We start from the raw sequence: 27,235 nt of genomic DNA on the forward strand, positions 1-27,235 counted from the left end.
TGTTAGCCAGGATGGTCTCGATCTCCTGACCTCATGATCCACCCGCCTCGGCCTTCCAAAGTGCTGGGATTATAGGTGTGAGCCACCGTGCCCGGCCGCCTAGCTAATTTTTGTATTTTTTTTTTTTGAGACGGAGTCTTGTTCTGTCTCCCAGGCTGGAGTGCAGTGGCGCTATCTCGGTTCACTGCAAGCTCCGCCTCCCGGGTTCATGCCATTCTCTTGCCTCAGCCTCCAGAGTAGCTGGGACTATGAGTAACTGGGTCTACAGGCGCCTGCCAACATGCCCGGCTAATTTTTTGTATTTTTAGTAGAGACGGGGTTTCACCACGTTAGCCAGAATGGTCTCGATCTCCTGACCCCGTGATCTGCCTGCCTCGGCCTCCCAAAGTGCTGGGATTGCAGGCATTAGCCACTGCGCCTGGCCATTTTGTATTTTTTTAGTAGAGACGGGGTTTCACCGTGTTGGTCAGGCTGGTATCGAACTCCTGACCTCATGATCTGCCCGCCTCAGCCTCCCAAAGTGCTGGAATTACAGGCGTGAGCCACCGTGCCCAGCCTTCTAATTTTTGCAAAGGCGGTTTCAAACCTGTAACAGGAACTATGGGAATGACCAGAGGAAATGGCTCAGGAAAGAGATGTACAAAAGTGGGAGGAGGCCAGGTGTGGTGGCTCAAGCCTGTAATCCCAGCACCTTGGGAGACCAAAGCAGGGTGGATAGCCTGAGGTCAGGAGTTCGAGACCAGCCTAGCCAACATGGTGAAACCCCATCTCTACTAAAAATACAAAAATCAGCCGGGAGTGGTGGCGCACGCCTGTAATCCCCGCTACTCGGGAGGCTGAGGCAGGAGAATCGAATCGCTTGAAACCAGGAGGCGGGGGTTGCAGTAAGCCAAGATCACACCATTGCACTTTAGCCTAATGACAGAGCTAGACTCCTCCGTCTCAAAAAAAAAAAAAAGTGGGCGGAGATACAGGTTGCCACACCTGGAGTCCAGTCCATTCTCCACCAGCTCTCAGTAGCCTACGGGAGGGGCACAGGCATTGGTCCATTCATCCCCAAAGTGTGTCTTAGCCCGGATAACCTGTACTCAGTGATCCTGAGGATATAGATAGAGTGCCTGCCTACGCAGGATTCTGGAGAAATCAACTGCTCAGAATAATGTTAGACCAGGATCTCTCCCCTGGAGAACCACGGACATCAGGGCCAGATTGTTCTCTGGGGTGGGCTACCCTGGGCACTGCAGGGTGGTAAGCAGTGTCCGTGGCCTCCACCCACTCCATGCCAGGAGCTTCCTTGCACCTTAGCTGTGACAATCACAAATGTTCCCAGACATCGCCCAGTGTTTCCTGGGTGCAGAATCACCCCTGGTTGAGACCGCCTGGGTAAGGGATTCCAAGAGCCCCCAAGACCTCCTGGGTTAAGGGATTCCAAGAGCCCCCAAGAGACTGCATCCCTTGATCCACCACCCTGTTGACGCCCCAGGAGGCTGCCCACATTGAAATCCACACCCTGAGTGGGTAGGGAGAGAGAGGAGGTGAGTCCTAGGACCCCCAGGGTCCTCCTGGTTTACACTGTCTGGGCCATCAGGAGCTTCTCCTAGTTTTTTTTTTTTTTTTTTTTTTTTTTTTTTTTTTTGAGACAGAGTCTTGCTCTTGTTGCTCAGGCTGGAGTGCAGTGGCACAATCTCTGCTCACTGCCACCTCCGCCTCCCAGGTTCAAGCCATTCTGTTGCCTCAGCCTCCCGAGTAGCTGGGATTACAGGTGCCTGCCACCATGCCCAGCTAATTTTTGCACTTTTAGTAGAGACGGGGTTTCACCATGTTGGCCAGGCTGGTCTCGAACTCCTGACCTCAGGTGATCCGCCCACCTCAGCCTCCCAAAGTGCTGGGATTACAGGCGTGAGTCACCGCTCCTGGCTGTCTGGGCCTGATAATTAAAAATGACTTGCATTCCTCAGATAAAAGTTCTTTTTTTTTTCCACAAGGAAAATAATGTCAAGGTCAAAATAAGTATGTAGAGATGAATCTCTAAAGTTAATGTTTTATTTGGCAAGAAAGAATTGGAATTTGAGGCACACATGCAGACCAAAGAGGAGTCTGGGGTTTTATAGAAAAAGAGGAGTGTGGCTGGGCATGATGGTTTATGCCTGTAATCCCAGCACTTTGGAAGGCTGAGGTGGGAATATAACTTGAGATCAAGAGTTCGAGACCAGCCTGGCCAACATGGCGAGACCCTATCTCTACTAAAAATACAAAAATTAGCTGGGCACAATAGTGGGCACCTAGAATCCCAGCTACTTGGGAGGCTGAGGCAGGAGAATCGCTGGAACCTAGGAGGCGCTGGTTGTAGTGACTGGAGATCCCAGTCACTACTCTAGCCTAGGCGAGAGTAAGACTATGTCAATAAATAAATAAATAAATAAAAAGACCAGCCTGGGTTACATAGCAGGACCGCATCTTTCCAACAACAAAGAAAAAGCCCATCGAGTTTTTTTTTTTTTTTTTTTTTTTGAGACACAGTCTCACTCTGTCGCCCAGGCTGGAGTGCAGTGGCACGATCTCGGGTCACTGCATCCTCTGCCTCCCGGGCTCAAGTGATTTCTCCTGCCTCAGCCTCCCGAGTAGCTGGGACTACAGGCACGAGTCACTGCGCCCGGCTAATTTTTTGTATTTTTAGTAGAGACGGGGTTTCACCATGTTAGCCAGGATGGTCACGATCTCCTGACCTCGTGATCCACCCGCCTCGGCCTCCCAAAGTGTTGGGATTACAAGCGTGAGCCACCGCACCCGGCCCCTATTGAGATCTTGATCAACACTAAAGGGGCCGGGTGCGGTGGCTGATGCCTATAAATCTCCGAATTTCGGGAGGCTGAGGCGGGCGGATCACTTGAGTTTGAGATTAGGAGTTAGAGACCAGCCTGGCCAACATGGCAGAAACGCATCTCTACTACAACTACAAAAATTAGCTGGGCGTGGTGACTCGTGCCTGTAGTCCCAGCTACTCGGGAGGCTGAGGCAGGAGAAATCACTTGAGCCCGGGAGGCAGAGGATGCAGTGACCCGAGATCGTGCCACTGCACTCCAGCCTGGGCGACAGAGCGAGACTGTGTGTCAAACAACAACCCCCCCCCAAAAAAAAAACCCAAAAAACAGTACAAGGCACTTGTACTCGACACTGAAAGGCTTTAATCACCAGGCGCTGTGACAGTGACTGCGGGACTCTATTGCTGAGAGGAGGAAAGCATCGGAGGTCAAGTGACTCTCCCAAGGTCACCCAGCAGGGAAGGGGTGGGGCAAGGCTGGAATCTGGCTGGGCAGGGAGGGTGTTGGTGTCCCCCGGGGACTTGGGGAGGTGCTGGTGGTGAAACCGCCTTTGCAAAATTATGACTGAGACAGTTAAAGAGATCTAACTTCACCGACTCCCTCTTCCTTCTAACCTCCAAGCTGTCCTTGTTCATCCCTGGGCATAGGCTGAACTAACTTTGGGAGAAACTTATAGTTTAATTAAATTAATTAATTAATTATTTATTTTTTCGAGACGGAGTCTTGCTCTGTTGCCCAGGCCGGAGTGCAGTGGTGCAATATCGGCTCACTGCAACCTCTGCCTCCTGGGTTCAAGCGATTCTCCTGCCTCAGCCCCCGCAGTAGCTGGGATTACAGGTGCCCGCCACCGTGCCCAGCTAATTTTTGTATTTTTAATAGAGACAGGGTTTCACCATGTTGGCCAGACTGGTCTCGAACTCCTGACCTCAGGTGATCTTCCCGCCTCGGCCTCCCAAAGTGCTGGGATTACAGGGGTGAATCACCGCGCCTGGCCTTTTTTTTTTTTTTTTTTGTACCCAATAAACAGCATTGTTGTCGAATGAATACTGGACTTGGAGCTACAGCAAGTCCTGGACCGTGACTCTTATGGGGGGAAATTCGGATTTTTGGTTTTACTAAGCCGTGTGTGGGAGGTGTCCGGCGTCCTCCTCCTGGGACGGGATTCGAACCCGCTATCCGACGGGCCCGCCCACAGGGTCTCCCCGGGTCCCCGCTTCGGGCCGGCGAGTGGGGGAAGGGGTCGGCCGAGGGCAACCGAGGACGTGCGTGCGTACGTGCGTGCGTGCGTGGATTCGGGCGGGCGGGCGAGTCCACGGGGCGGGGCGCCGAGGGGGTGGCGCGCGCGGGTCGGCTCGCTGGGCGGCGGGCACGCGCCGGCGTCTTCGCTCCGGGCTCCCCTAGCGCGCGGGGCGAGTGGTTCCGCCCGGCCCCCGGCTCATTGTGCTCGCTTCACGCCGGCCCAAGATGGCGGAGGCGCTGGAGGCTCCGGGCCTGTGACTACAAAGAGGGAGTCGGGGGCCGGGCCGGACCGGAGCGCGGCGGCGGCGGCGGCGGCCGAGGCCGAGGCCAGGCCCCCTCCCCTCAGCCTCCCGCCCCTCCCTCCCGCCCGCCCTCCTCCGCCCACCGGCGGCCCCGCCCCTCCCCCAACCGCCCGCCTAGCATGGTGCGGCGGCCGCGCGCGCGGACATGGGGGAGAAGCTGGAGCTGAGACTGAAGTCGCCCGTGGGGGCTGAGCCCGCCGTCTACCCGTGGCCGCTGCCGGTCTACGTGAGTGCCGCCCCCCACCGTCCCTACCTCCCGGCCTCCCCTCCTCCGCCGCCCCTGGGGACACCCCAAACCCCCCAAGCCGCGCTCGCCGGTCCCCCCTGCGGAACGGAGACCCTGGACTCCACTGTCGCTGCTCCACCCCCGTTGCTTCCCGGCCGAGGGCCCCGCGGCTGTTTCCCGCAGGGTGGGAGCCCCGCGCGCCTGGGGTGGGAGCGGGAGCCGGCGCACCCGAGCCCTACCGCGGTGCCGTTGCCCCCGCCGGGCTGTCCCGGGCGCGGAACGGAAGGGGTAGCTCGTGCCGGCCGCGTTTTGACTGGAAGCCCGCCCGCCCGCCCCGCTCGTTCCCGGCGCTGTCAGTGTGTCCGCCGCCTTATTTTTCTTTTTGAGGGCACCCTTTCCTGTCTCCTCTTCTCTTCTTTTTAAAAATTAGGCGTTTGTCACGCTTTTCCTACTCGGGCACGGCGGGCCCGACCCTGCGAAGGTGGGAGTTAACGTCCCCTTGAGTGGGCGGGAGCGGTCTGACCTTTGGAAATGGGGAATTTTTGTCCCCGTAATTTTGAGTGGGTATGGGCTGCCCTGGCCCTGGGAAATTAGGCATCTTTGACCTGTTAATCCTAGTTGGGGGGGACAGGCTTTATCTATCCTTGGAAATTGGGACTTCTACTCCCCGATCTTGAGTGGGCAGGATTGGGCTCACCCCCGGAGTTAGTAAATTTTGTCTTCTTCATCTTGGTGACGGTTGGAAAATGACAGGCCGGGTGGAATGTTACAGAGGCACCCCACCGGGTGGTTCCAGAAACCCGCGTGCGGCTCCCGGGGTGCGAGTCCCGGCGTGGCCCCTGAGGAGGCGGGGCGCGTGCGTCCGCGCTTGGGACCCTCTGGCCACGCTCCGGGCTGGGCAGGGCGCGTTTTCGGGGAAAAGTGAAGCAGGCGCTGTCGGCGAGCGTGTCCGGGGCGCGAGTTTTGGGGGGCGCGCCTGCAGGGCCCGGCCGGGCATCCCCGCGCGCCCTGGGACTCCCGCGCGCGCGCTGGGCTTGTGTCAGTTTTTGGAAACGTGCTCGCTGGGGGCGGGGTCAGGACGCGGAGAGCGCCGGGGAGCCCGGGCTGGCTCACTGCCCCGGGTCGGTGCGAGTGGATGGGAGAGGGAGCGCAGCTTCCAGCCTGGCCGCACGTCCCGCGCGCGGGGCTAGCGGCGTAGGGCCCTGGGGCTCTGGCTTCTCTGGTTGGGCAGCTCCGGGTGTGCGCCTGGGCGGCCTGAGCCGGGATCCGGCCGGGAGAGGTCCTAGGACAAAAACTGAAAGCAGAGGCCGCGCTTCAGCGCCCCGACCGGTTTCCTCCCTGGAAAGTTCAAACTCCAGAACCCTTCCAGCCTCCACTTCTCTCTGTTGGGCTCTCATCGTTTTAGGTGGTAGAAGGCATATGACCATAACAGTTCTAACTGTAACTGACTGAAGATCAATTGAGGTGGCTTACCACCGTCCGACCAGCCCCAGTACATGGCTTCACTTTTTTTTTTTTTTTTTTTTTTTTTTTGAGACGGAGTCTCGCTCTGTCGCCCAGGCTGGAGTGCAGTGGCGCGATCTCGGCTCACTGCAAGCTCCGCCTCCTGGGTTCACGCCATTCTCCTGCCTCAGCCTCCCCAGTAGCTAGGACTATAGGCGCTCGCCACCACGCCCGGCTAATGTTTTTTGTGTTTTTAGTAGAGACGGGGTTTCACCGTGTTAGCCAGGATGGTCTCGATCTCCTGACTTCGTGATCCACCCACCTCGGCTTCCCAAAGTGCTGGGATTACAGGTGTGAGTCACCGCGCCCGGCCCACATTTATATGTTATGTTATGTTATGTTATGTTATGTTATGTTATGTTGTTATTTTTGAAGTCGGAGTTTCGCTCTTGTTGCCCAGGCTGGAGTGCAATGGTGCGATCTCGGCTCACTGAAACCTCAGCCTCCCGGGTTCAAGCGATTCTCCTGCCTTGGCCTCCCTGGTAGGTGGGATTACAGGCATGCGCCACCACACCCTGCTAATTTTGTATTTTTAGTAGAGACGGGGTTTCTCCATGTTGGTCAGGCTGCTCTTGAACTCCTGATCTCTGATGATCCGCCTGCCTCGGCCTCCCAAAGTGTTGGGATTACAGGCGTGAGCCACCTCGCCTGGCCTCACATTTATTTATTTATATTTATTTATTTTTTGAGAGGAAGTGTTGCTTTTGTTGCCCAGACTGGAGTGCAGTGGTGCCATCTCTGCTCACTGCATCGTCTGCCTCCCGGGTTCAAGCGATTTTCCTGCCTCAGCCTCCTGAGTAGCTGGGATTACTGGCATGAGCCACCACGTCCGGCTAATTTTGTATTTTTAGTAGATACCAGGTTTCTTCATGTTGGCTAGGCTGGTCTCGAACTCCCAACCTCAGGTGATCCGCCTGCCTTGGCTTCCCAAAGTGCCGGGATTACAGGGGTGAGCCACCGCACCTGGCCTCACAGTTATTCGTATATCTTCCTCTTTCAGTTCACCTAGGACGTAGTTCGCTCTTTGCAGGGTACAGTTCTGTACGTTTTGACAAACTCATTGGGTGGTGCCCTGACCAGTGCTGTCGTCCAGGTGCAGAACCCCCAGCTTCCCTGCGGCGCCCCCATCCTCAGCTTGCCTGGGAGCTCCTTGCTGCTCCCCACGTGGCCTTACCTGTAGTTCTGCCATTCTCAGAAAGTTGGCTGAATGGAATCAACAGCATGTTGCCCTTTGGTCCTGGTGGCTTTCAGGTGGCCAAATCCGTGTTGCTGCAGGTTTCAAAAGTTACCCCATTTTTTTGCTGACTGTAAATCCGTTGGACAGTTGGGCCACAGATTGTTGATGTGTTTGCCTGTGGGTCACAGGACTGTGGGCTGTTTCCAATTTTTGGTGATTAGAATAAACCCGCACTAAACACCACTGGCGGGATTTTTGGTGAAAGTCAGTGTTCGCATGGCGAGGTTCTCAGGGGTGGACCGCACGGCCTGTGCTAAGCGTCTGTTTAACATCTGCATCCCAACAGTTGCCATTTGTCAGTGCTAAGAAACCCACTGGAACCCAGCGTCGGGGCCTGGGGTAGTGGTCTTGCCAGGGACCCTTTGCCTTTTCCCTGGTACTGAAGTGAACATTCACGTGAGGGCAGCCCTGGTGTCTCCGCCCGCATGCCTGCTGCCCTGCCTGGCCAGTGCCCCATTGTAAATAGTAAGGGCGAGAGCTGGCGGGAGCGGGCTTTCTAGTGGTGGGCGGGACTGTGCCGTGTCTTTCTCTCCCTGGCCAGGCCCTGGCTTGGCAGGGTGTGCTGGTCCTGGCGCCGTCTACGGCCTCTTCCTGCTCTGGTTGGCCCACTGCCGGGCCCAGCATCTTCATTCGCCCAAGTGCCAGAGGCAGCCTTCTGACAACCTCGCCGTGACATTTGTCATTTTCTGTGTTCCCGTTGAGGAATTTTGCTTTCTCACAAGAAGTGAGGGGTGGTTCTGATTTTCTTTTCTTTTCTTTTCTTTTTTTTTTTTTGAGACAGAGATTTGCTCTATCGCCCAGGCTGGAGTGCAGTGGCACAATCTCCACTCACTGCAAGCCCCGCCTCCCAGGTTTCAGTGATTCTCCTGCCTCAGCCTCCCCAGTAACTGGGATTACAGGCCTGTGCCACCATGCCTGGCTTATTTTGTATTTTTAGTAGAGACAGGGTTTCACCATATTGGCCAGGCTGGTCTCAAACTCCTGACCTCAGGTGATCCATCCACCTCGGCCTCCCAGAGTGCTGGGATGACAGACGTGAGCCACCGTGCCCGGACGCAGCCGCAGCAGCACATTTATTCAGGATTCATTCCAACAGCAGCTACTGAATACTCAGTGTTGTGGGGGCACAGAGGACAACAAGCCAATATTCTCCCCCCGCCACCGCCCCAGCATTCTTAGTCTCAAGAAACCTGTCAAATGAAGACAGGCCGGGCACAGGGGTTCATGCCTGTAGTCCCTGCACTTTGGGAAGCCCAGGCGGGAGGATTGCTTGAGCCCAGGAGTTTGAGACAAGCCAGGGCAACAGAGGGAGACTCCATCTCTACCAAAAAATTTAAAACAGTGAAGTTAAGTAGATTATAAATAGAAGTTCAGCAGAGATACTGTGCTGAGTACAAGGTCAGCTGAGGTCCCCAGGGAGGGGCTGCCACTTCTGCCCTGGGGGACCTGTGGGTGGCTGCTTGGAGGAGGGGCCATCCGGAGGAGGAAGCAGAAATAGCCACAACTGTCCACACTCGGAAATGAGCAGTTCGGAAGGGGTTTGCCCAATTGGCAAACGCAAGGGGGAGGAAGGGAGATTTTTATTCTTACATGACCTGGGAGTTTCTGGATAACCGCTTTTCTCAAGCCCCGCGTGGCATTTCTTATTTTTTTGAGAGGGAATCTCGTACTGTTGCCTGGGCTGGAGTACAACGGTGCGATCTCGGTTCACTGCAACATCTGCCTCCTGGGTTCAAGTGATTGTCCTGTCTCAGCCTCCCCAGTAGGTGGGACTACAGCCACCCGCCACCACGCCCAGCTAATTTTTTGTATTTTTAGTAGCGACAGGGTTTCACTGTGTTGGCCAGGCTGGTCTCGAACTCCTGACCTTGTCATCCACCTGCCTGGGCCTCCCAGAGTGCTAGGATTACAGGCGTGAGCCACCGTGCCTGGCCCTGCGTGGTATTTCTAGGGCAGGATGGCCCTGCCCTTCTTCTAGTGGGAAGGGCACAAGTGGCATTATTGGTTGTTTGCTCGGAAAGAACCTTCAAAGGCCACAGAACGGGACCTTCCCCCTGGTGACTCACAGGCTGTGGGCGGGCAGGGGCGGCCTCCACTGGCCAAGGGTCCCGACTCTCTGACTCTCATTAATGAGTGAGTACATGTTCCGCCTGACAGCCTGGCCTGGAGCCCGGCTGTGGGCGGCGGTGAGTGGGCAGCCAGCAGTGAGTAGCAGCAGGGGCGGGGTGAGCTGTCCCCACCGTGACTCAGAAGGTATTTTCTGCTGCTGACCTCTGAGCTTGAGTGTCCTGAGTAATCCCAGCTCCCCCGGAGGCAGATTAACCTTTAGGCGGCTTTGTGTGAGTAAAGGAGTCGCTTTAAATAGGAAGGAATAATAGAAAAAACCCAAGTGTTCCGTTTTATAGCAATTGCACACTGCTTTGTTCCTGCTGGCCTGAAAGAGGTTGCAGGGGGTACTGGGGCAGGGGATTGTCCAGAAACTCTGCAGATGATACAGGGATACTCCAGCCTAGCTTCTGAGGAGAGTTTTTTTTGAGACGGACTCGCTCTGTCTCCCAGGCTGGAGTGCAGTGGCCCAATCTCGGCTCACTGCAACCTCCCCCTCCTGGGTTCAAGTGATTCTCCTGCCTCAGCCTCCCGAGTAGCTGGGATTACAGGTGTGAGCCACCACGCCCAGCTCTTTTTTTCCTTTAAAAATCTGCTTGTTATCTGCTGCTCATCAGAGTGTATATTTGGGGTAATTCGAGCCTGTGCTCCCAGGTTGCAGTCCTCAAATGTGGCCCAAATAAATGCTCCACTTATATTAATTTTGCTCCAGTTCCTTTCCTTTAGCTCGACAGTGTGAATCTACAATTATCTTAAAATAAAAAGTTTAATTAAAAAAAACACACGGTTGCCCAGGCACGGTGGCTCATGCCTGTAATCCCGGCACTTTGGGAGGCCAAGGCGGGCAGATCACCTGCGGTCAGGAGTTCGAGACCAGCTTGGCCAACATGACGAAACCCCGTCTTTACTAAAAATACAAAAATTAGCTGGGCGTGGTGGCGGTTGCCTATAATCCGGAGAATTGCTTGAACCCGAGAGGGGGAGGCTGCAGTGAGCTGAGATCATGCCATTACACTCCAGACTGGGCGACAGAGCGAGACTCTGTCTCAAACAAACAAACAAAATTAGATAAAGGAAAAAAGAATTTGTGTTCAAGTAATATTGGCCATTGATGGCTGCACATCACTCTTGGTGTTACAGATTCCAGGAACAGGAAGATAGTGTCCGAGACCAGGAGGCAGGAACAGATAGATGCTTTTCCATGCTTGCCCCTGGTGTGGTTGGGAGGCGTGACTGAAATCCTTGCTCTTGTCTCTCTGGACCTGATGCATTTTGCATGCCTCACTGGGCACGGACTGCTGGGAGCTGTTTTTATCTTCCAGCAGTGTGAGGTGTAGGAAGAACCCAACACGGTTCCTCCTGTGCTCTCCGCAGTCAACACAGAGGAGTTGCGGAACCAGATACGGGTACCCGGGGATTCATCAGTTCTGTGTTTCCTTCTGGGCAGCCCCGATTCAACTCACTTCCAGCATGTCTACCTCGACACAGGCTCAGATCCCACGGGGTAAGGGCTCAGTCCCCAAGAGTCCCCCACTTTCCATGCCAATTAGAGGCCCCACGTTGTGACCTGTGTTTCTGAGTGACCGGCTGTAAATCCAGGTTCCCGTCACCCTTACCTCGGCTTGATTACATTGCCTCAGTGGCTCACAGAACTCCCGAGAAACACTTAGGTCCTCTGGTTAATGATAAAGGACGATCCGTGGGATGCCCGTGAATACTGAGAAATGGACCCTCAGGGCAAGGCATGGGGGAAGGGCCCACTCCCTCCAGGAGTCTCCCGGAACCTGTGTCTCCCGGAACCTGTCTCCTTCCAGGAGTCTCCTGAAACCTGTCCCCCTCCAAGAGTCTCCCAGAACCTGTGTCTCCCAGAACCTGTCCTTTTGAGTGTTGTTTCTCTCATTATTTTTGGGATAGGGTCTTGCTTTGTCACCCAGGCTGGAGTGCAGTGGCTTGATATCTGCTGACTGCATTCTCGCCTCCCAGGCTGAAAGGATTCTCTTCCTTCAGCCTCCTGAGTAGCTGGGATTACAGGCGTGAGCCACCATGCCTGGCTAAATTTTGTATTTTTTGGTGGGGCCTTGCTGTGTTGCCCCAGGCTGATGGTAACTTTGATAAGCTTTGGGCCTCAGCCTCAGGCTGTGTGGTGGGGTCTAAGGTACAGCAGGGGCCCCAGAGGAGTCCTCCAGGGGAAGGACTGCGAGAATGGTGTGGCACTGGCAGAGCCTTTTACCTGGAGGATCCCTGCATTGAGCCCTTCTGGTCCCGATTTGTACTGACCCCTCTTCTTCCTGCCTGTAGACTGAAAGAATGAATTCCTGGCCCTGGAAGGTTCAAACAGCAGTTCTCAGGGGTGGAGGTGGCTCTGCCCCCAGGGGACACCTGGTGGCGTCTAGAGACCTTTGCGGTTGTCACCACCAGGGTGGGGGAAGCCCAAGGATGCTGCTCATCACTCACAGAGCTTGGGGCAGCCCCACCACCGAGGGCGGGCCAGGAGATGCCAAGAGCTGTGCCTTTCATCGCCTGGGGTCCCGGGCACAGACCGCCGCCGGGTGTCGCTCGGTGTTCGCGTACATGCCTTCTCCTGGGGGCAGCCCTGCTTTTATTTCCTGAGTGCTTCCTGGGACCATGCATGTCCGGCAGGCCCTGGCCGAGATCCAGGCTTGCTGCGTGCAGTCCCCGCCCACTGTGTCCCCCTGAGGGAAGGACCTGAGGTGAAGTTAGCGTAATGGGAGTGTATTTGGGCCTCGTTTGCGGGCTGCAGCTCTGGAGACACAGATTCAAGTGCCCAGAATGTATGCGCGGCAGTTACAAGTGGGGCTTCCTGGAGAAAAGAAGGGGCGGCTTTTGCATTGGAATCACAGGAGTGATTGCCCGGCTCCACGTCCTTCCTAGTATCTCAGACTCCAGGGACGTGAAGATAACAGACGGTCACATTGTGCAAATAGTGATAACCTTGTAGGTAATTCATCAGCTAGTGTGGAAACCCCAGGGGAGGAAAGAAGGCCCTGGGAGGGCGTGACTGAAACTCACTTGGAGGCTCTCTGGGCCTGTGGAGTTCTGCACAGCATGCAGCTCCCACTCCTCGGACGCACTTTTCTTTTTTGTTTTCTTTTCTTTCCTTTTTTTTTTTTTTGAGACGGAGTCTCGCTCTGTGGCCCAGGCTGGAGTGCAGTGGCGCGATCTCTGCTCACTGCAAGCTCCGCCTTCAGGGTTCAAGTGATTCCCCTGCCTCAGCCTCCCGAGTAGCTGGGACTACAGGCGCCCGCCGCCACGCCCAGCTAATTTTTTGTATTTTTAGCAGAGACGGGGTTTCACCATGTTAGCCAGGATGGTCTCGATCTCCTGACCTCATGATCCACCCGCCTTGGGCTCCCAAAGTGCTGGGATCACAGGTGTGAGCCACTGTGCCCGGCCAGCCACTTTTCTTTCTTTCTTTTTTTTTTTTTTTTGAAGACAGAGTCTCACTCTTTTTACTCAGGCTGGAGTGCAGTGGCGCCATCTCGGCTTACTGAAACCTCCGCCTCCTGGGTTCAAGCCATTCTCCTGCCTCAGCCTCCCGAGTAGCTGGGATTACAGACGTGCGCCACCAGGCCCAGCTAGTTTTTGTATTTTTAGTGGAGACGGGGTTTCACCATGTTAATCAGCCTGGTCTCAAACTCCTGACCTCGTGGTCTGCCTGCCCTGCCTCCCAAAGTGCTGGAGTTACAGGCGTCAGCCACCGCGCCTGGCAATATTTTTCCTCTTTTTTTTGAAATAACAGCCTTGTTGTGACGGTTCACATATCATAAAGTTCACCTGTTTTAGGCTGGGCGTGAGAATGGCATGAACCCAGGAGGCGGAGCTTGCAGTGAGCTGAGATCGCGCCACTGCACTCCAGCCTGGGCGACTGCGCGAGACTCCATCTCAAAAAAAAAAAAGTTCACCCGTTTTAAGTGTACATTTCAGTGTGTTTTAGTATATTCACAGATTGTGCAGTCATCACCATTGTCTAATTCCAGAACGTTCTCATCACCCCAAAAGGAAACGCTGCCGCCTCAGCAGTCAGTGCTGGTCTCCCCTAGCGTCCTGGAGCGTTTTTCCCTGCGTGGAGGCCCACGAGTCCCGCGCTTTCCTCCTTCCCTGTCACGCTGTGGCTTTGGCCTCAGGCTAGAGGGTCGGTGGCCGTCAGCCTGTGCTCAGAAAGCCTGTGCTCAGACGAGGGCGAGGAGAGTTCTGGTCAGCGCGTCCAGCCTCCCTCCCGTGTCGCTTTGCTGCTGGAAAAAGAGGGTCCTGATGCAGACCCCAAGAGAGGAGAGAACTCGAGGTGAGCCGCAGATCACAGTGAGAGCAGCCATCAAGCCGCTTCCTTACACAGCGGGCCTGCCTGACAGAGCAGGGCATCCTCGGGGAGCAGGCAGAGGGTGCCTGCTCTTCCTTAGCGCCTCCGTCTGTGAGAAACGGCCGGGGTTGCAAGTAAACCTGGAACGTGCAGACACTCACTGGAGGCCAGCCGGGTGGTGCCATCCGACCACCCTTCAAGCCCAGCCTGCTCACCGGCCCTCTCAGTACAGCGGGCACGGGTTCTGCGAGCTGCCCGGAAGACCTCCCCCAGACCCATAGATGCTCTGTGTCCTTGGTGGGCAGCTCATAAGTGTGAACCTTCCCGGTACCTTGCGAGTGCCTCACTACGCACTTCAAGACGGGGTCGATCCGGTCGTGTTTTATGAAACCAGAGGCCTGGTGAGCCGAGCTTCCTCTCACAGCTTCACAGCAGCCTGTGTGGGTGGCCTCAGCCCTCCTGAGCCCCTCCAGTGTCGAGTTGCTTTGACTGTTTCCAGGGAACTCCTTTGGTTGTTGCGTAGCTTGGGCTGTTTGTTTGTTTGTTTGAGACAAACTCTGTCACCCGGGCTGGAGTATTGGAGTTTAGTGGCGTGATCATAACAGTGCAACCTTGAACTCCTGGCTCAAGCGATCCTTCCACCTCAGCCTCCTAAAGTGCTAGCACTACAGGCGTGCACAGCTGTGCCCAGCCAGCTGGGGCTGTTGCACATGGGCTAGTTATTATCAAGTCAGCTGAAGCCTTGTCAGCCATCCTTGGTCTGAGCTCTCCCTGGCTCTCGGGCAGCACCGTCTTCCTCCTGTGGAGGTCTGAGTCCCCTTTTCACACTGCCCTTGATCCTACAGACAGATGCTCAGCCAGGAAGCAACACGCTCTGATGTCCAGGCCCAGCTGTGCTGTGAAGTAGCTGCATGGACTTGGGCCAGGGCCTGTGTGGACCTTGGGTTCAGGGTCAAGTCTAAAAATGCTCTGTCAGGTTGGGCACAGTGGCTCACACCTGTAATCCCAGGACTTGGGGAGGCCGAGGCGGGCAGATCACCTGAGGTTGGGAGTTTGAAACCAGCCTGACCAACGTGGAGAAACCCCGTCTCTGTTAAAAATACAAAATTAGCCGGGTGTGGTGGCGCACGCCTGTAATCCCAGCTACTTGGGAGGCTGAGGCAGGAGAATCGCAAAAGCTAAGATAAATTTTGTTTTTTTCTTTTTTTAGAGATAGGGTCTTGCTGTTCACCCAGGCTGGAGTGCAGTGGTGTGATCACAGCTCACGGCAGCCTTGAACTCCTGGGCTCAAGTGATCCTCCCACTTCAGTCTCCCAAACAGCTGAGACTACAGGTGTACCTGTCATGCCCAGCTAGTTAAAAAAAAAAAAAAGCAAAAACTTTTTTTGAAGAGATGAGGGTCTCAATATGTTGTCCAGGCTGATCTCAAACTCCTAGCTTCAAGCAGTCCTCCCGCCTCAACCTCCCAGAGTCCTGGGATTACAGGCATAAGCCACTATGTCTGATCTCTTTTTAAGTTCTTAAATATATATATATGGGTGTGTGTGTGTGTATATATATGTATGTGTGTGTGTGTGTGTGTGTATATATATATATATATATATATTTTTTTTTTTTTTTTTTGAGACGGAGTCTTGCTCTGTTGCCCAGGCTGGAGTGCAGTGGCGCCATCTCGGCTCACTGCAAGCTCCGCTTCCCGGGTTCATGCCATTCTCCTGCCTCATCCTCCCAAGTAGCTGGGACTACAGGCGCCCACCACCACGCCCGGTTAATTTTTTATATTTTTAGTAGAGACAGGGTTTCACTGTGTTAGCCAGGATGGTCTCGATCTCTTGACCTCATGATCCCACCCGCCTTGGCCTCCCAAAGTGCTTGGGGATTACAGGCGTGAGCCATCGCGCCTGGCTGATATTTTGTATCTTTTTAAGAGTTGAGATCTTGCTCTGTTGCCCAGGTTAGAGTGCAGTGACAATCATGATTCACTGTGGCCTCAAACTCCTGGGCTCCAGTGATCCTCCTGCCTCAGCCTCCCAAGTTGCTGGGACCCCAGGCATGGGCCACTGCATCTGGCCAAGGAGATAAATTTTCATAACTTATTTAACCAAGTATAACTGGAATATTATCATTTTATCATGTAATTAAAAAATTGTTCTGGCTGGACGCAGTGGCTCACGCCTATAATCCCAGCACTTTGGGAGGCCGAGGTGGGTGGATCATCTCAGGTCAGGAGTTCAAGACCAGCCTGGCCAACGTGATGAAACCCCATCTCTACTAAAAATACAAAAAATTAGCCGGGCGTGGTGGCTGACGCGTATAATCCCAGCTACTCAGGAGGCTGAGACGGGAAAATCGCTTGAACCCAGGAAGTGGAGGTTGCAGTGAGCCGAGACTGCGCCATTGAACCTGGGAGGTAGAGGATGCAGTGAGCTGAGACCACACGACTGCACTCCAGCCTCGGCAACGAACACACTCCGTCTCAAAAAAAGAAAGGAACTCCAACACGAGCTGGAAGCCAGCACTGGGCTCTTCCGCACAGAGGCTCCCACCCATAGACCAGGAGTACGAACCCAACCGTGCTGCTCTAGACATGGGCCCTGGGATGATCACCCAACCTCTGTGTCCCGGCTCTGCCTGTCCCCTGGGCTCTCCAGGAACAGGTCTGTGCTGGAAACGCCTCTTGGCCGAGGCTGCTTTTACTAGACATCCACTCTCAGTTGGGGGTCCTCCAGGCCCCGCACACCCACCCACCATGAGAGGGAATGTCACCGCTTGGCCTTTGGGATTCAGAAAAACCTGGTGAAGTCTGCACAAAGCCCTGTCCCCCAGTCCTCGGTCCACACAGCATCCCACACCACAAGGCACCTCTGGACAGGAGGCAGCGCGAGCAAGAGGGGACGGGGGCAGTAACTCGGGGTGCACTGCCTGGTGGGGACACTGTCTCCCTAGCTGTGAATGACAGGGAATGAGGCACAAGGACGAAACAGGTGTGGGGCAGAGGGCACGGCTCGTGGGAGTTGCAGAGCGAGTTCACCCTGCTACTGCTTCTGCGGGGCACTCATTTTTAGAAGTACACTTACGTGGCCCCCAAAATAATGTCACGCTGCCAAGGAGAGCAGGCAAGGGCAGGTGACACGCTGTCAATCAGAGCGTTTCCAGCCCTCACACCCGTGAGTCATCTGGCTCCCAGGAACGTCCTCTGTTCCAGTAAGGCCTGCGCCTGTGAGAAGCACTTGGCTGAATCCTAGGAAGGGGGACTTGGGCCGACAGCCCCCTCCAACCTGCGCAGCCTCAGGACACTCAAACCACAGCCGCAAACACTGCCAGCCAGACATGCAGCTCCCGCGGCCACCACTTTGAGACAGCGACTCCCTGTGACAAGAAAACTCCGAAACCAGGCGAGGCAGGGCCCTCTGTCAGATGATCACTGGGGAAGACGCTATGGACAGACAGGAACTTCTGGGACCACAGCAGGCTGGAATTCCAGCTTGAGGAGGGAGAGGGGAACCCTGCCGTGGGCCCTGACAGTGAGCAGGAGGAAAGGGGTCTCACAGAAGCAGGACCCCGATATGAGGGAGCAGGCCCAGCACCCCTTCCTCCCGCCCCCAGCCCCTGTCCAGAGAGCAGGCTGGCCCTCTGGGTCTCGCTTCAGATGCGTAGAACCCAGTGCTTCCGGCTGCACCCTGCAACATCCCGCAGCACTCTGTGGGGGTCCGCAGGAAGAAGACTCCCCCGTGAGGGGGAGCTCTGTGGAGCGGCACCGTCCTGACGGCAGCCACTAGCCACTCGGCTGTGGGCACCCGACGTGGCTGGCGGGAAGGAGCTGCGCAGAGCACAGAACATACAGGAAACGACCAGGTGTGCCGCACTCGCCCCACACACGCAGTCAAATCACGCAGGAACAATTTTTTTTTTTTTTTTGGGGAGAAAAAATTTTGCTCTTGTCGCCCAGGCTGGAGTGCAATGCCGCGATCTCGGCTCACTGCAACCTCTGCCTCCCGGGTTCAAGCAAGTCTCCTCTCTCAGCCTCCCTAGTAGCTGGAATTACAGGCACCCGCCACCACACCCAGCTAATTTTTGTATTATTAGTACTACTAACAATTTTTACATTATTAGTGGTAATAATTTTTGTATTACTAGTGATAGAGCTAATATTTGTGTTATTAGTATTCGCCACATTGGCCAGGCTGGCCTCGAATTCCTGACCTCATGATCTGCGCCCAGCTCGTGTTGAAGTTCTTTAGCCACCTTTGAGCAAGCGACCCTATTTTCACTTTGTCCGGGGCCTGCAAGTTCTGCCTGCTCCCTCGCCACCCTCGCCAGCCCTGCTCTCCGCTCTGCCCAGCCCCAGCTCTTGCCTCCTCCTATTTCTTTTTCTTTTTTTTTTTTTTTGAGCTGGAATCTCACTCTGCTGCCCAGATTGGAGTGCAGTAGTGCGACCTTGGCTCACTGCAAGCTCTGCTTCCAGGGTTCAAGAGATTCTCCTGCCTCAGCCACTGAGTATCTTGGATTACAGGTGTGTGCCACCACACCTAGCAATTTTTTTTTTTTTTTTTTTTTGAGATGGATTCTCACTCTGTATCCCAGGCTGGAGTGCAGTGGTGCAGTCTCAGCTCACTGCAACCTCTGCCTCCTGAGTTCAAGCGAATCTCCTGGCTCAGCCTCCTGAGTAGCTGGGATTACAGGCACGCACCACCATGCCCAGCTAATTTTTTTTTTTTGTATTTTTCATAGAGATGGGGTTTCACTGTGTTAGCCAGGCTGGTCTTGAACTCCTGACCTCGAGTGATCCACCCGCCTCGGCCTCCCAAAGTGCTGGGATTACAGGTGTGAACCACCATGCCTGGCCATTTTTTTTTTTTTGGTATTTTTTTGTAGAGATGGCGTTTCACCATGTCTTTGGGAGGCCAAGGCAGACAGCTCACTTGAGGCCAGGAGTTTGAGACCAGCCTGGCCAACATGGTGAAACCTCGTCTCTACCAGAAAAAAAAAAAAAAAAAAAAATCTCCAAAACACACTTCACTTTGAAATTTTTTTTTTTTTTGAGACGGAGTCTTGCTCTTTTGCCCAGGCTGGAGTGCAGTGGCGCGATCTCGGCTCACTGCAAGCTCCGCTTCCCGGGTTCACGCCATTCTGCCTCTGCCTCCCGAGTAGCTGGACTACAGGCACCCGCCACTACGCCTGGCTAACTTTTTGTATTTTTTAGTAGAGATGGGGTTTCATTGTGTTAGCCAGGATGGTCTTGATCTCCTGACCTTGTGATCCACCCGCCTCAGCTGGCCTCCCAGAGTGCTGGGATTATAGGCGTGAGCTACCGCGCCCGGCCACGCCCAGCTAATTTTTTCTATTTTTAGTAGAGATGGGGTTTCACCTTGTTAGCCAGGATGGTCTCGATCTCCTGACCTCGTGATCCACCTGCCTCAGCTTCCCAAAGCGCTGGGATTCCAGGCGTGAGCCACCACGCCAACCCCTAAAGTGGTTTTAGACTTAGAAGAAAGTTGCAAAGCACTGCACAGACTTTCTATGTGGCTTTATTTCATCACAGTACCCTGATCCGAACCCGGAGGTGGGCGGAGCTGTGGCCTCAGTGGCATATACGTCCCATCCCATCACTGCCATGAGCCCTTGTGTCTCCTGTCTCCCCTATCTAGGCTGATCCCTTAGTGCATAAGGAAAGCTGGGGGGGGGTCTCCTATGGTCTGGCCTTTGGAGGAGAGCCAGCTGGGGTCTCTGTGTGGCACCCCTCAGTCAGGCTTGGCTGCTTCTCTCAGGGTTATGCTGAGGTTCTGCATCCTGGCAGGAGCCCCACAGATGGGGTTACGTCCCGCTGGGCCATGGGAGGCCCGTGGCGGCTGCGTGTCTCACTGTGATGACGCTGGCCTTGTGTTTCGTCAGGTGGTGTCCACAGGTGCCCTGCTGGTTGCTTTTTCTCTGCCCTGGGAGAGGCTCGCTGAGGCTGCACGGCTGCCCTGGGAGAGGCTCGCTGAGGCTGCACGGCTGCCTGGGCGGCCTCTGACGCGCCCTGTGGACTGCAGCATCCAGGGGATCGCGTCTGCAACTCTTAATGCTTTGGCGTTTACCTAATGGGGATTTAAAAAAAAAATTGTTCATTTTTATAAAAAAGACATGGGCTGGCTGGGCACGGTGGCTCAGGCCTGTAATCCCAATACTTTGGGAGGCTGAGGTGGGCGGATCACCTGAGGTCAGGATTTCGAGACCAGCCTGATCAACATGGAGAAACCCTGTCTCTACCAAAAATACAAAGTTAGCCAGGCGTGGTGGCTCATGCCAGTAATCCCAGCTACTCGGGAGGCTGAGACAGGAGAATCCCTTGAACCTGGGAGGTGGAGGTTGCAGTGAGCCGAGATTGCACCACTTCACTCCAGCCTGGGCGACAAACAAACAAACAAACAAACAGAAAAAAGACATGGGCTCTCGCTGTTTCCCAGGCTGGCCTCGAACTCCTGGCTCAAGTGATTCGCTCCCTGCACCCAGCCTGTTGTGGGTTTATATCAGCACAGTAGCACGCAGACGCGACGAAAGTGCACGTGTCCTGGTGGCGTGCACTTGGTCTCTGATTCTCGGTGATGGGTGTGGAGTCGGAGAGGCTTGGGTGGCCCTGCTGGGTGTGAACCTGCCTTTGACATTGGCCTTGTAGAGGGAGCGAAGGGCAGGGTGCTGGACGGGGAGGGATCTGTGTTAGGCCGAGGACCTTGGTTTTAGTTGTGGCAGGTTCTGGGCTATGGCGAGGCCGCCCACGTGGGCTAGCCCAGTGGTTTTTTCCCATGGTACAGTTGGGGAAACAGGCCCCGTGGAGGCTCTATCACCTGCGGTCACATACCAGGCCTTTGCCGACGCAGGACTCCCAGCCAGGCTGGAGCTCCCTGGCTGGAGCAGCGTCGGGAGAATTCCCGGTGGGCCTGCGGAGCGTGGTCTGAGGGGCTTGGGGTGTGTTGAGGGATCAACTGACCTCCAGGGAAAAAATGGGGAGACATGTGGAGCGGAGCTTGGGGCGGCCGTTTGCTTTAGGGTGGGACAGGAGCAGGACCGGGGGCCATAGACTCCACCCCAGGCCTCTGCCTGCTCGCTGCCTGTAGTAGGACACAGCGTGCCAGAATAGGTCCCCGGCAAGGTCTGTGTTCCCTTCGTGGTCCAGGGTCTGGGAGTGTCTCTGGTGGTGCCCGCTGGGTGGTGGGCTTGGGAGCTGCACCAGTTGGGAAATGAAGAGATGGGAAGTTGACGGCGTCGCTTGTCCGGGAAGAGAGCGACGGGCTCACGGGGTGGAGGATGGCTCTGCACCTCAAACCTCTCTCTCTCTGTTTCAGGATAAACATCACGATGCTGCTCATGAAATCATCGAGACCATCCGGTGAGTGCACGGCCTGCAGCGTGCTGTCTTCACAGCCCTGGGCCACTTCCGTGGACACCCGTGCCCTGCAGATGCTGCTGTGGGGATGGCTCCTGCAGGGGTGGACTCCTGGAGGTGTTGTGAAGCGGATCAGGGGTGACTCAGGGACGGGTAGAGCTGCTTCTCCCAGCTCCATTCCTGGCCAGTGGGTGCAGAAGTCTTGAGCTGCTGGGGTGTCCAGTGGGTCCTCCAGGGGCGTTGCCCTGCCTTCCTCTGTCTCCTTGTCAGTCTCCCTGCTGTGGGTTTTGGGCCGACCTTCACCCTCATGCGCCCTCGACGGCCTCCTGTGTCTGTGCCCCATGGGTGCAGAGAGGAGCATTCTGGGGGTGACTTGGATGGGCAGGAGGCGGAGGCCATCCTGTCCTCGTAAGCTCCAGCCTGGGCTCCAGGATCTGCAGCAACAGTGCAGGGAGGCCCTCTGGGTGCCTCTCTGCTGCCCACTGGGAAGCTGCCCATGGTGGCCGGCATTCTGCGTGTCTCAGGTGCTCAGGGTCAGAACCCTCATTGTGTGGCACCTGCACGGAGGTCACATGTGTCCATGTGGCCCTGGCGTCTTGCTGGTCTGTTCCTTAGCATACTGGGCTGTGAGGACACCGCCCGTGCCCATGCCCAGCATCTGCCCAGGCCTGCAGCTGCCATAAGGGCCATGCCGAGCTCCTCTTGGCCGGGTGGCTCTGTGCCAGGCCCCTGGCTCCTGAGGCCCTGTAGTTCAGTGTTGGGGCCCAGCGGCACCTCCCTGGCCAGGTTGTTTGAGGATTAAGTGAAATCGTTTGTGTAGGTCGGCCAGGGTGGGCCTGACCCAGGGTCCGTGCTTAGAATGTGGGATCTGCTTTTTTTTAATGTCATGATCCGTGGACCAGGCAGTGGAGTAGGGGCCCCTCTGTTCTTTGTAAAAGAAGCCTGGTGTTGTGGTTGGAGGGAGGGCTCTGGATCAGGCAGCTGGACCCCAGCCCAGCCCCCGCCCAGCCCCAGCCCCAGCCCCAGCACCAGCCCCAGCCCAGCCCAGCTGCAGCATGCTTCTGGCGGCCAGCCGCCTCTCTCTGCCTGGGTTTCTCTTGTTGCAGCCGGGGGCCAAGACTCTGCTGGCGTGGGCCTCTGTGGGTGCTCCTCACAGAGGGCCGGGCAGTCTTTTTAAGAATGCTCAAGCTGTGCACGGTGGCTCATGCCTATAATCCCAGCGCTTTGGAAGGCCGAGGCAGGGAGATCGCTTGAGGCCAGGAGTTCGAGACTGGCCTGGGCACCTTGGGGAAACCCTGTCTCTACTAAAAAAAAAACACAAAAATTAGCCGGGTGAGGTGGCAGGTGCCTATAGTCCCAGCTACTTTGGAGGCTGAGGCAGGAGAATAGCTTGAACCCAGGGGGCGGAGGTTGCAGTGACCCAAGATGGTGCCACTGCACTGCAGCCTGGGTGATAAGAGTGAGACTCCATCTCAAAAATAAATAAATAAATAAATAATGCTCAGCTGGGCATGGTGGCTCACACCTGGAATCCCAGTGCTTTGAGAGGCTGGGAGGGTTGATCACTTGAATCCAGGAGCTGGAGATTGGCCGGGCAACATAATGAGACCCCAAGTCTACAAAAAAGTAAAAAATTAGCTGGGCATGGTGGTGCACACCTGTGGTCCCAGCTACTTGCGGGGCTGAGGTGGGAGGATCACTTGAGACCAGTGGCGCTGTGATTGTGCCACCGCCCTCCAGCCAGGCAACAGAGTGAGACCCTGTCTCAAGAAACAAAACCCAAACAAGAAAGAGTGCTCCAGGGCTGTGGCTTCCCGGGGCTGTGACTGTGCAGGTTCTGCCAGTGCTGCCCAGACGTGGTCTCTCTGGGTTAGGATCTTGGTGCAGCAGGGGTGGAAGCCCCTCTCTGACCAGGCTCTTGCTAGTGTGTCTGGAGGTGCTCAGCAGCAGGGGAGCTGCACCTGCTCCCCATGGGAAGGGGCCTGCACAGGCTTCTGGGGTCAGAGGAGACCCCAGGCCCCCGGATCTCAGGCAGTGGCGCTGAGGGTGCCTCTCTGGCTGCATGCTCGCCTTCTGCAGGGCTCGGAGCTGACTGTCTTGTTTGAACCTTGTGTGTTTTCTGGGGAGTGCATCTGGAGTCTGGAGCTTAAGCGTTGTAGGGAGCAGGGGTCCAGGCACAGGGGCGTGCACCAACACCTGGGCATCCGCGACGTAGGCAGAGGCCTCGAAACTCGAACCCCCACCCCCTGGAGAGGCTGCTTTCTCCTGTGCATCCCCAGCACGTGGCCAGGGTTCTCACGGTGTGAGGCTGCACAGACCTTTTCTGTCTCACTTCCTCCAGAAACACTGACGACGTTCTTACACAGCAAACACCATTCAGTCCCCATACGGCCAGTGTCCCAAGCACGTCCTCCCACAGTGTTGTTGTTTTTTTGAGTCAGCGTCTGGCTCTGCTGCTCAGGCTGGGGTGCAGTGGTGCCATCTCAGCTCACTGCAACTTCCACCTCCCGGGTTCAAGCAATTCTCCTGCCTCAGCCTCCCGAGTAGCAGGGATTACAGGTGCCTGCAACCACGCCCAGCTAATTTTTGTATTTTTAGTAGAGACGAGGTTTTGCCACCTTGGCCAGGCTGGTCTCAAACTCCTGGCCTCAAGTGATCCACCCGCCTCGGCCTCCCGAAGTGTGGGGAGGGCTGTTGTTTAAAGATGATTAGGCTGTCCTAGGCTCTCCTCGTTTGGATGTCCGTTGAGAATCAGCCTTTCCATTTCTCCAGAAAAGCCAGCTGGGCTTTTTCTAGAAATTGGTTTGAGCCTGCAGTTCAGCTTGGGGAAAGGGGCGTTTAAACAGTGTCACTCCCAGGTATTCCTGCTTCAGTGCTTTTTTTTTTTTAAGGCGGAGTCTCACTCTGTTGCCCGGGCTGGAGTGTGGTGGCGCATCCTCGGCTCCCTGCAACCTCCGTCTCCCAGGTTCAAGTGATTCTTCTTCCTCAGCCTCCCGAGTAGCTGGTATTAGAGGCGCCCGTCACCATGCCCAGCAAATTTTTGTGTTTTTAGTAGAGACAGGGTTTCACCGTGTTGGTCAGGCTGGTCTCGAACTCCTGACCTGGTGATCCGCCTGCCTCGGCCTCCCAAAGCACTGGGATTATAGGCATGAGCCACCACACCCGGCCTTCGGTGCTTTTTTATGTGGCATTTTGACAATCCTTTGCTGCTAGTATGTATAAAGACTGCTCCCTTTTGCCTATCGGCCGTGCCCCTGCTGAGCTCTGGCGGTGTCCGCGCGTATTCCTCAGCACGCTCTGTGGCGCAGAACCACGGGACTGAGTGAAGACCGTGCGGCCGCTCCTTTCAGGCTCCTTGCTGCTTTGAGTGTTTTTCTTGCCGAGTTGCGCTGGCCGGAACCTCCTGGACAATGTGATGAGAAGTGACTGCAGATGGCCTTGCTTGGGTTGCTCTCGGGGCCTCGCTCGGTGCCTGGGGCTTTTGATGATCTGCATTGTGAGGTCCCCTGCCGGTGTTGGCCAGGTGTGCAGGCGTTGACCATGCTGGGGACGGGTGACGAGAGGCACCAATAATCACAGAGGGCGGATGCCACAGCCCTTCTGACAGGATGCTGTGTCTTTCAGTGTGGAAGGGTCTTGGAGGGCACCCGGACCTGAGGTCAGGTCCTGGCCAGCTGGTTGGGGAGTCTGGGGACTTGGCGTGGGGTAGGGGGCAATGAAGCTACTCTCGGAGTTCTGGGAAGCTGCCCGCTGGACTTAGCAGGTCAAGAGGACTGGGGAGCAGAGGCCGAACCCCCATCCCTCCCTGACCCCTCCTGCAGAGCCGCAGGCCAGGTGGCTGCGGAAGGTGGGCCTGCTGCTGTCACAGCGGCTCAGTGACTGGTCCCATGCCCTTTTCAAGCGGAAGGCGTGTCCTTCCATTTCTGGCCTCTTGGAGGGTACCGTCCTGATGGCACCGAATGCCGTCCTGTGGGCTTTCCGTACTCGCCCACACGGGGCTGCTCAGATCTCCGTCCTGGTTCCTTCGGTGAATTGCAGTGACTAATTTTAGAGTGAAGCAGCTTTTCCTCCCCAGGAGGTGCTGTGTGTGGTTGTGAGGTGCCGCTGCGGTTTCCTCACGTTTTTAAGGGATAGTGGGGTGTGTTGGTCAGGGATGTTGGTCAGCTGTTGCCTTTCTTGTCCTTTCTTTCCAGCCCTTTGCGTCTCTATGGTTTTGGTGTCAAGATGACGCTGGCTGCATAAAACTCTGAGAAAGTTTCTGTAGGTTTAGTGTTTGTCTTGTCAGTGTTTGATGGAATTCACCAGTGTGTTTTTGTATTTTGTATTTTTAGTAGAGACGGGGTTTCTCCATGTTGGTCAGGCTGGTCTCCAACTCCTGACCTCGTGATCTGCCCACCTCGGCCTCCCAGAGTGCTGGGATTACAGGTGTGAGCCACCGCACCCGGCACCAGTTGGCTTTAGTTTCTAGTCAGTCAGTTGCTTTTCGAGCTCTGATGTGGCCAGTGGGTCGCTAGACCAGCCCTGTAGCAGATAAGTTCACTTAGGTCCCCAGAGCCACTGGTGTGTGGCCTCGAAGCCACGTAATACCTGTGTGATTCAGTAACAGCTTCATGGTAAACATCGTAGCCTTCGTTTTGAAGTCACGCCTCCCTTCTCTCTCCACTTTGAGTGGAGGGGTAAGGATGTTTGTTTTCTGTTGGAGAGGATGCAGTGTTTAAGAACATGCGGGGTAATACTCAAGATTGTTTACACCTGTCATGCCAGCACTGTGGGAGGCTGAAGTGGGCGGATCACTTCAGGTCAGGAGTTTGAGACCAGCCTTGCCAAAATGGCCTAACCCGGTCTCTACTAAAAATACAAAAATTAGCCAGGCGTGGTGGTGGGCACCTGTAATCCCAGTTACTTGGGAGGCTGAGGCAGGAGAATCGCTTGAACCCAGGAGGCGGAGCTTGCAGTCAGCCAAGATCACGACCCTGCACTCCAGCCTGGGCAACAGAGTGAGACTCCGTCTCAAAACAAAAACAAAAACAAAACACAAAACAAAACAAAAAAAACCAAACCCTTCCTGATCGTTTCTGCTGCTGTGTTTCAGATGGGTCTGTGAAGAAATCCCGGATCTCAAGCTCGCTATGGAGAATTACGTTTTAATTGACTATGACACCAAAAGGTAAGCAGAGTCCTGTCCCGCCGCTCCACTCCAAGGACAGACTCGGCTCTTGGGGAGGACAGGAGGACGCATCCTATAATTAGCTCTTCTTAGATGGTGCAAGCTGATCTGAAATTTCCTTTTAGAGTTGGCCGTGGCCACCGTAAAGTTATTTTGGTAGGAAATGTTTATCAACTCTTGGCAAAGGCTGTCAGAGGCCGGACAGAATTGGAAACTCCGGTTGTGGAAAGTGGGATTGGCATGTGTGGAGTCAGCCCGCGCTAGTGATCGCTCTTTTTATAGCGGGCGGCTGACGGCCAGAAGTCCGCGTTCCTGCCTGAGGCTGCTGGGAGGGCCTGGGCGGCCTTAGGCTCCTTGGCAGCTCTGTTTAGATCTCAGCTGGGTTTGGTTAGTCCCTCTGTCTCCAGCCCTGTGGCTGCGTTAGCAATTTCGCCCTGGCAGCTCCTGGGTCTCGGAGGAGGGTCTTGTGGGTGGAGAGGGGCAGGGCTGTCTCTGGAATGCTTGCTTGGAAGTGTTTTGTTTTTCTTTGAGAAGGAAGACATTCCAGGCTCATGCCTTTTTCAGCTCTTGAGAGTCTGAAATCAACAGAGTAGTCCTCCATCAAGGGCTGTGCTGTCGTGAGCTTAGGTGAGCCCCTCTCCACAGAGAGTCAAGCCTAGAGGGCCACGCGGCTGCACTTTACCTGGCTCTCCAGCCTTACTGGCGTGTGGGAGGGACTCTTGTCTGGGGTCAGCGGTCTCAGCCTCAGTAAACCTTGAGATCCTGTGCCCCTCCCTCGAGCCCTGCCCATTCCCTGGTCAGCACCCTGGTGTCCCACAGGCAGACAAGCGCGTTGCCGGCAGGGTCCTGCGTGCCGACCTGCTGCTGTGGATTTCACGCCACCTGCCTCGCACGTCGGGGCCTCTCGCCACCCCCCTCATTGGGCGTGATGGTGTGCTGGGCCCTTCCCTGG

At 55.6% G+C, this 27,235-nt stretch overlaps 1 protein-coding gene across 9 annotated transcripts in view; it reads left to right on the forward strand.

The window, feature by feature from the left end:
• The first annotated feature begins 4,259 nt into the window (after nt 1–4,259).
• The window catches only part of DOT1L (DOT1 like histone lysine methyltransferase), a 69,586-nt gene continuing 46,610 nt past the window's right edge, over nt 4,260–27,235 (forward strand). For 2 of the 9 annotated variants that reach the window (XM_063800991.1, XM_054673491.2), the window contains exons 1-3: nt 4,260–4,589; nt 21,076–21,119; nt 26,209–26,283. In XM_063800991.1, coding sequence (XP_063657061.1) covers nt 4,509–4,589; nt 21,076–21,119; nt 26,209–26,283 — 200 coding nt within the window. In that variant the 5' untranslated portion in view covers nt 4,260–4,508. The remainder of the gene's footprint in view (nt 4,590–21,075; nt 21,120–26,208; nt 26,284–27,235) is intronic. The other 7 variants (XM_063800999.1, XM_063800995.1, XM_063800994.1 and 4 more) reach the window with 5 other exon arrangements.

Source organism: Pan troglodytes, chromosome 20 (genome assembly GCF_028858775.2).
Source record: "Pan troglodytes isolate AG18354 chromosome 20, NHGRI_mPanTro3-v2.0_pri, whole genome shotgun sequence".
NCBI lineage: Eukaryota > Metazoa > Chordata > Mammalia > Primates > Hominidae > Pan > Pan troglodytes.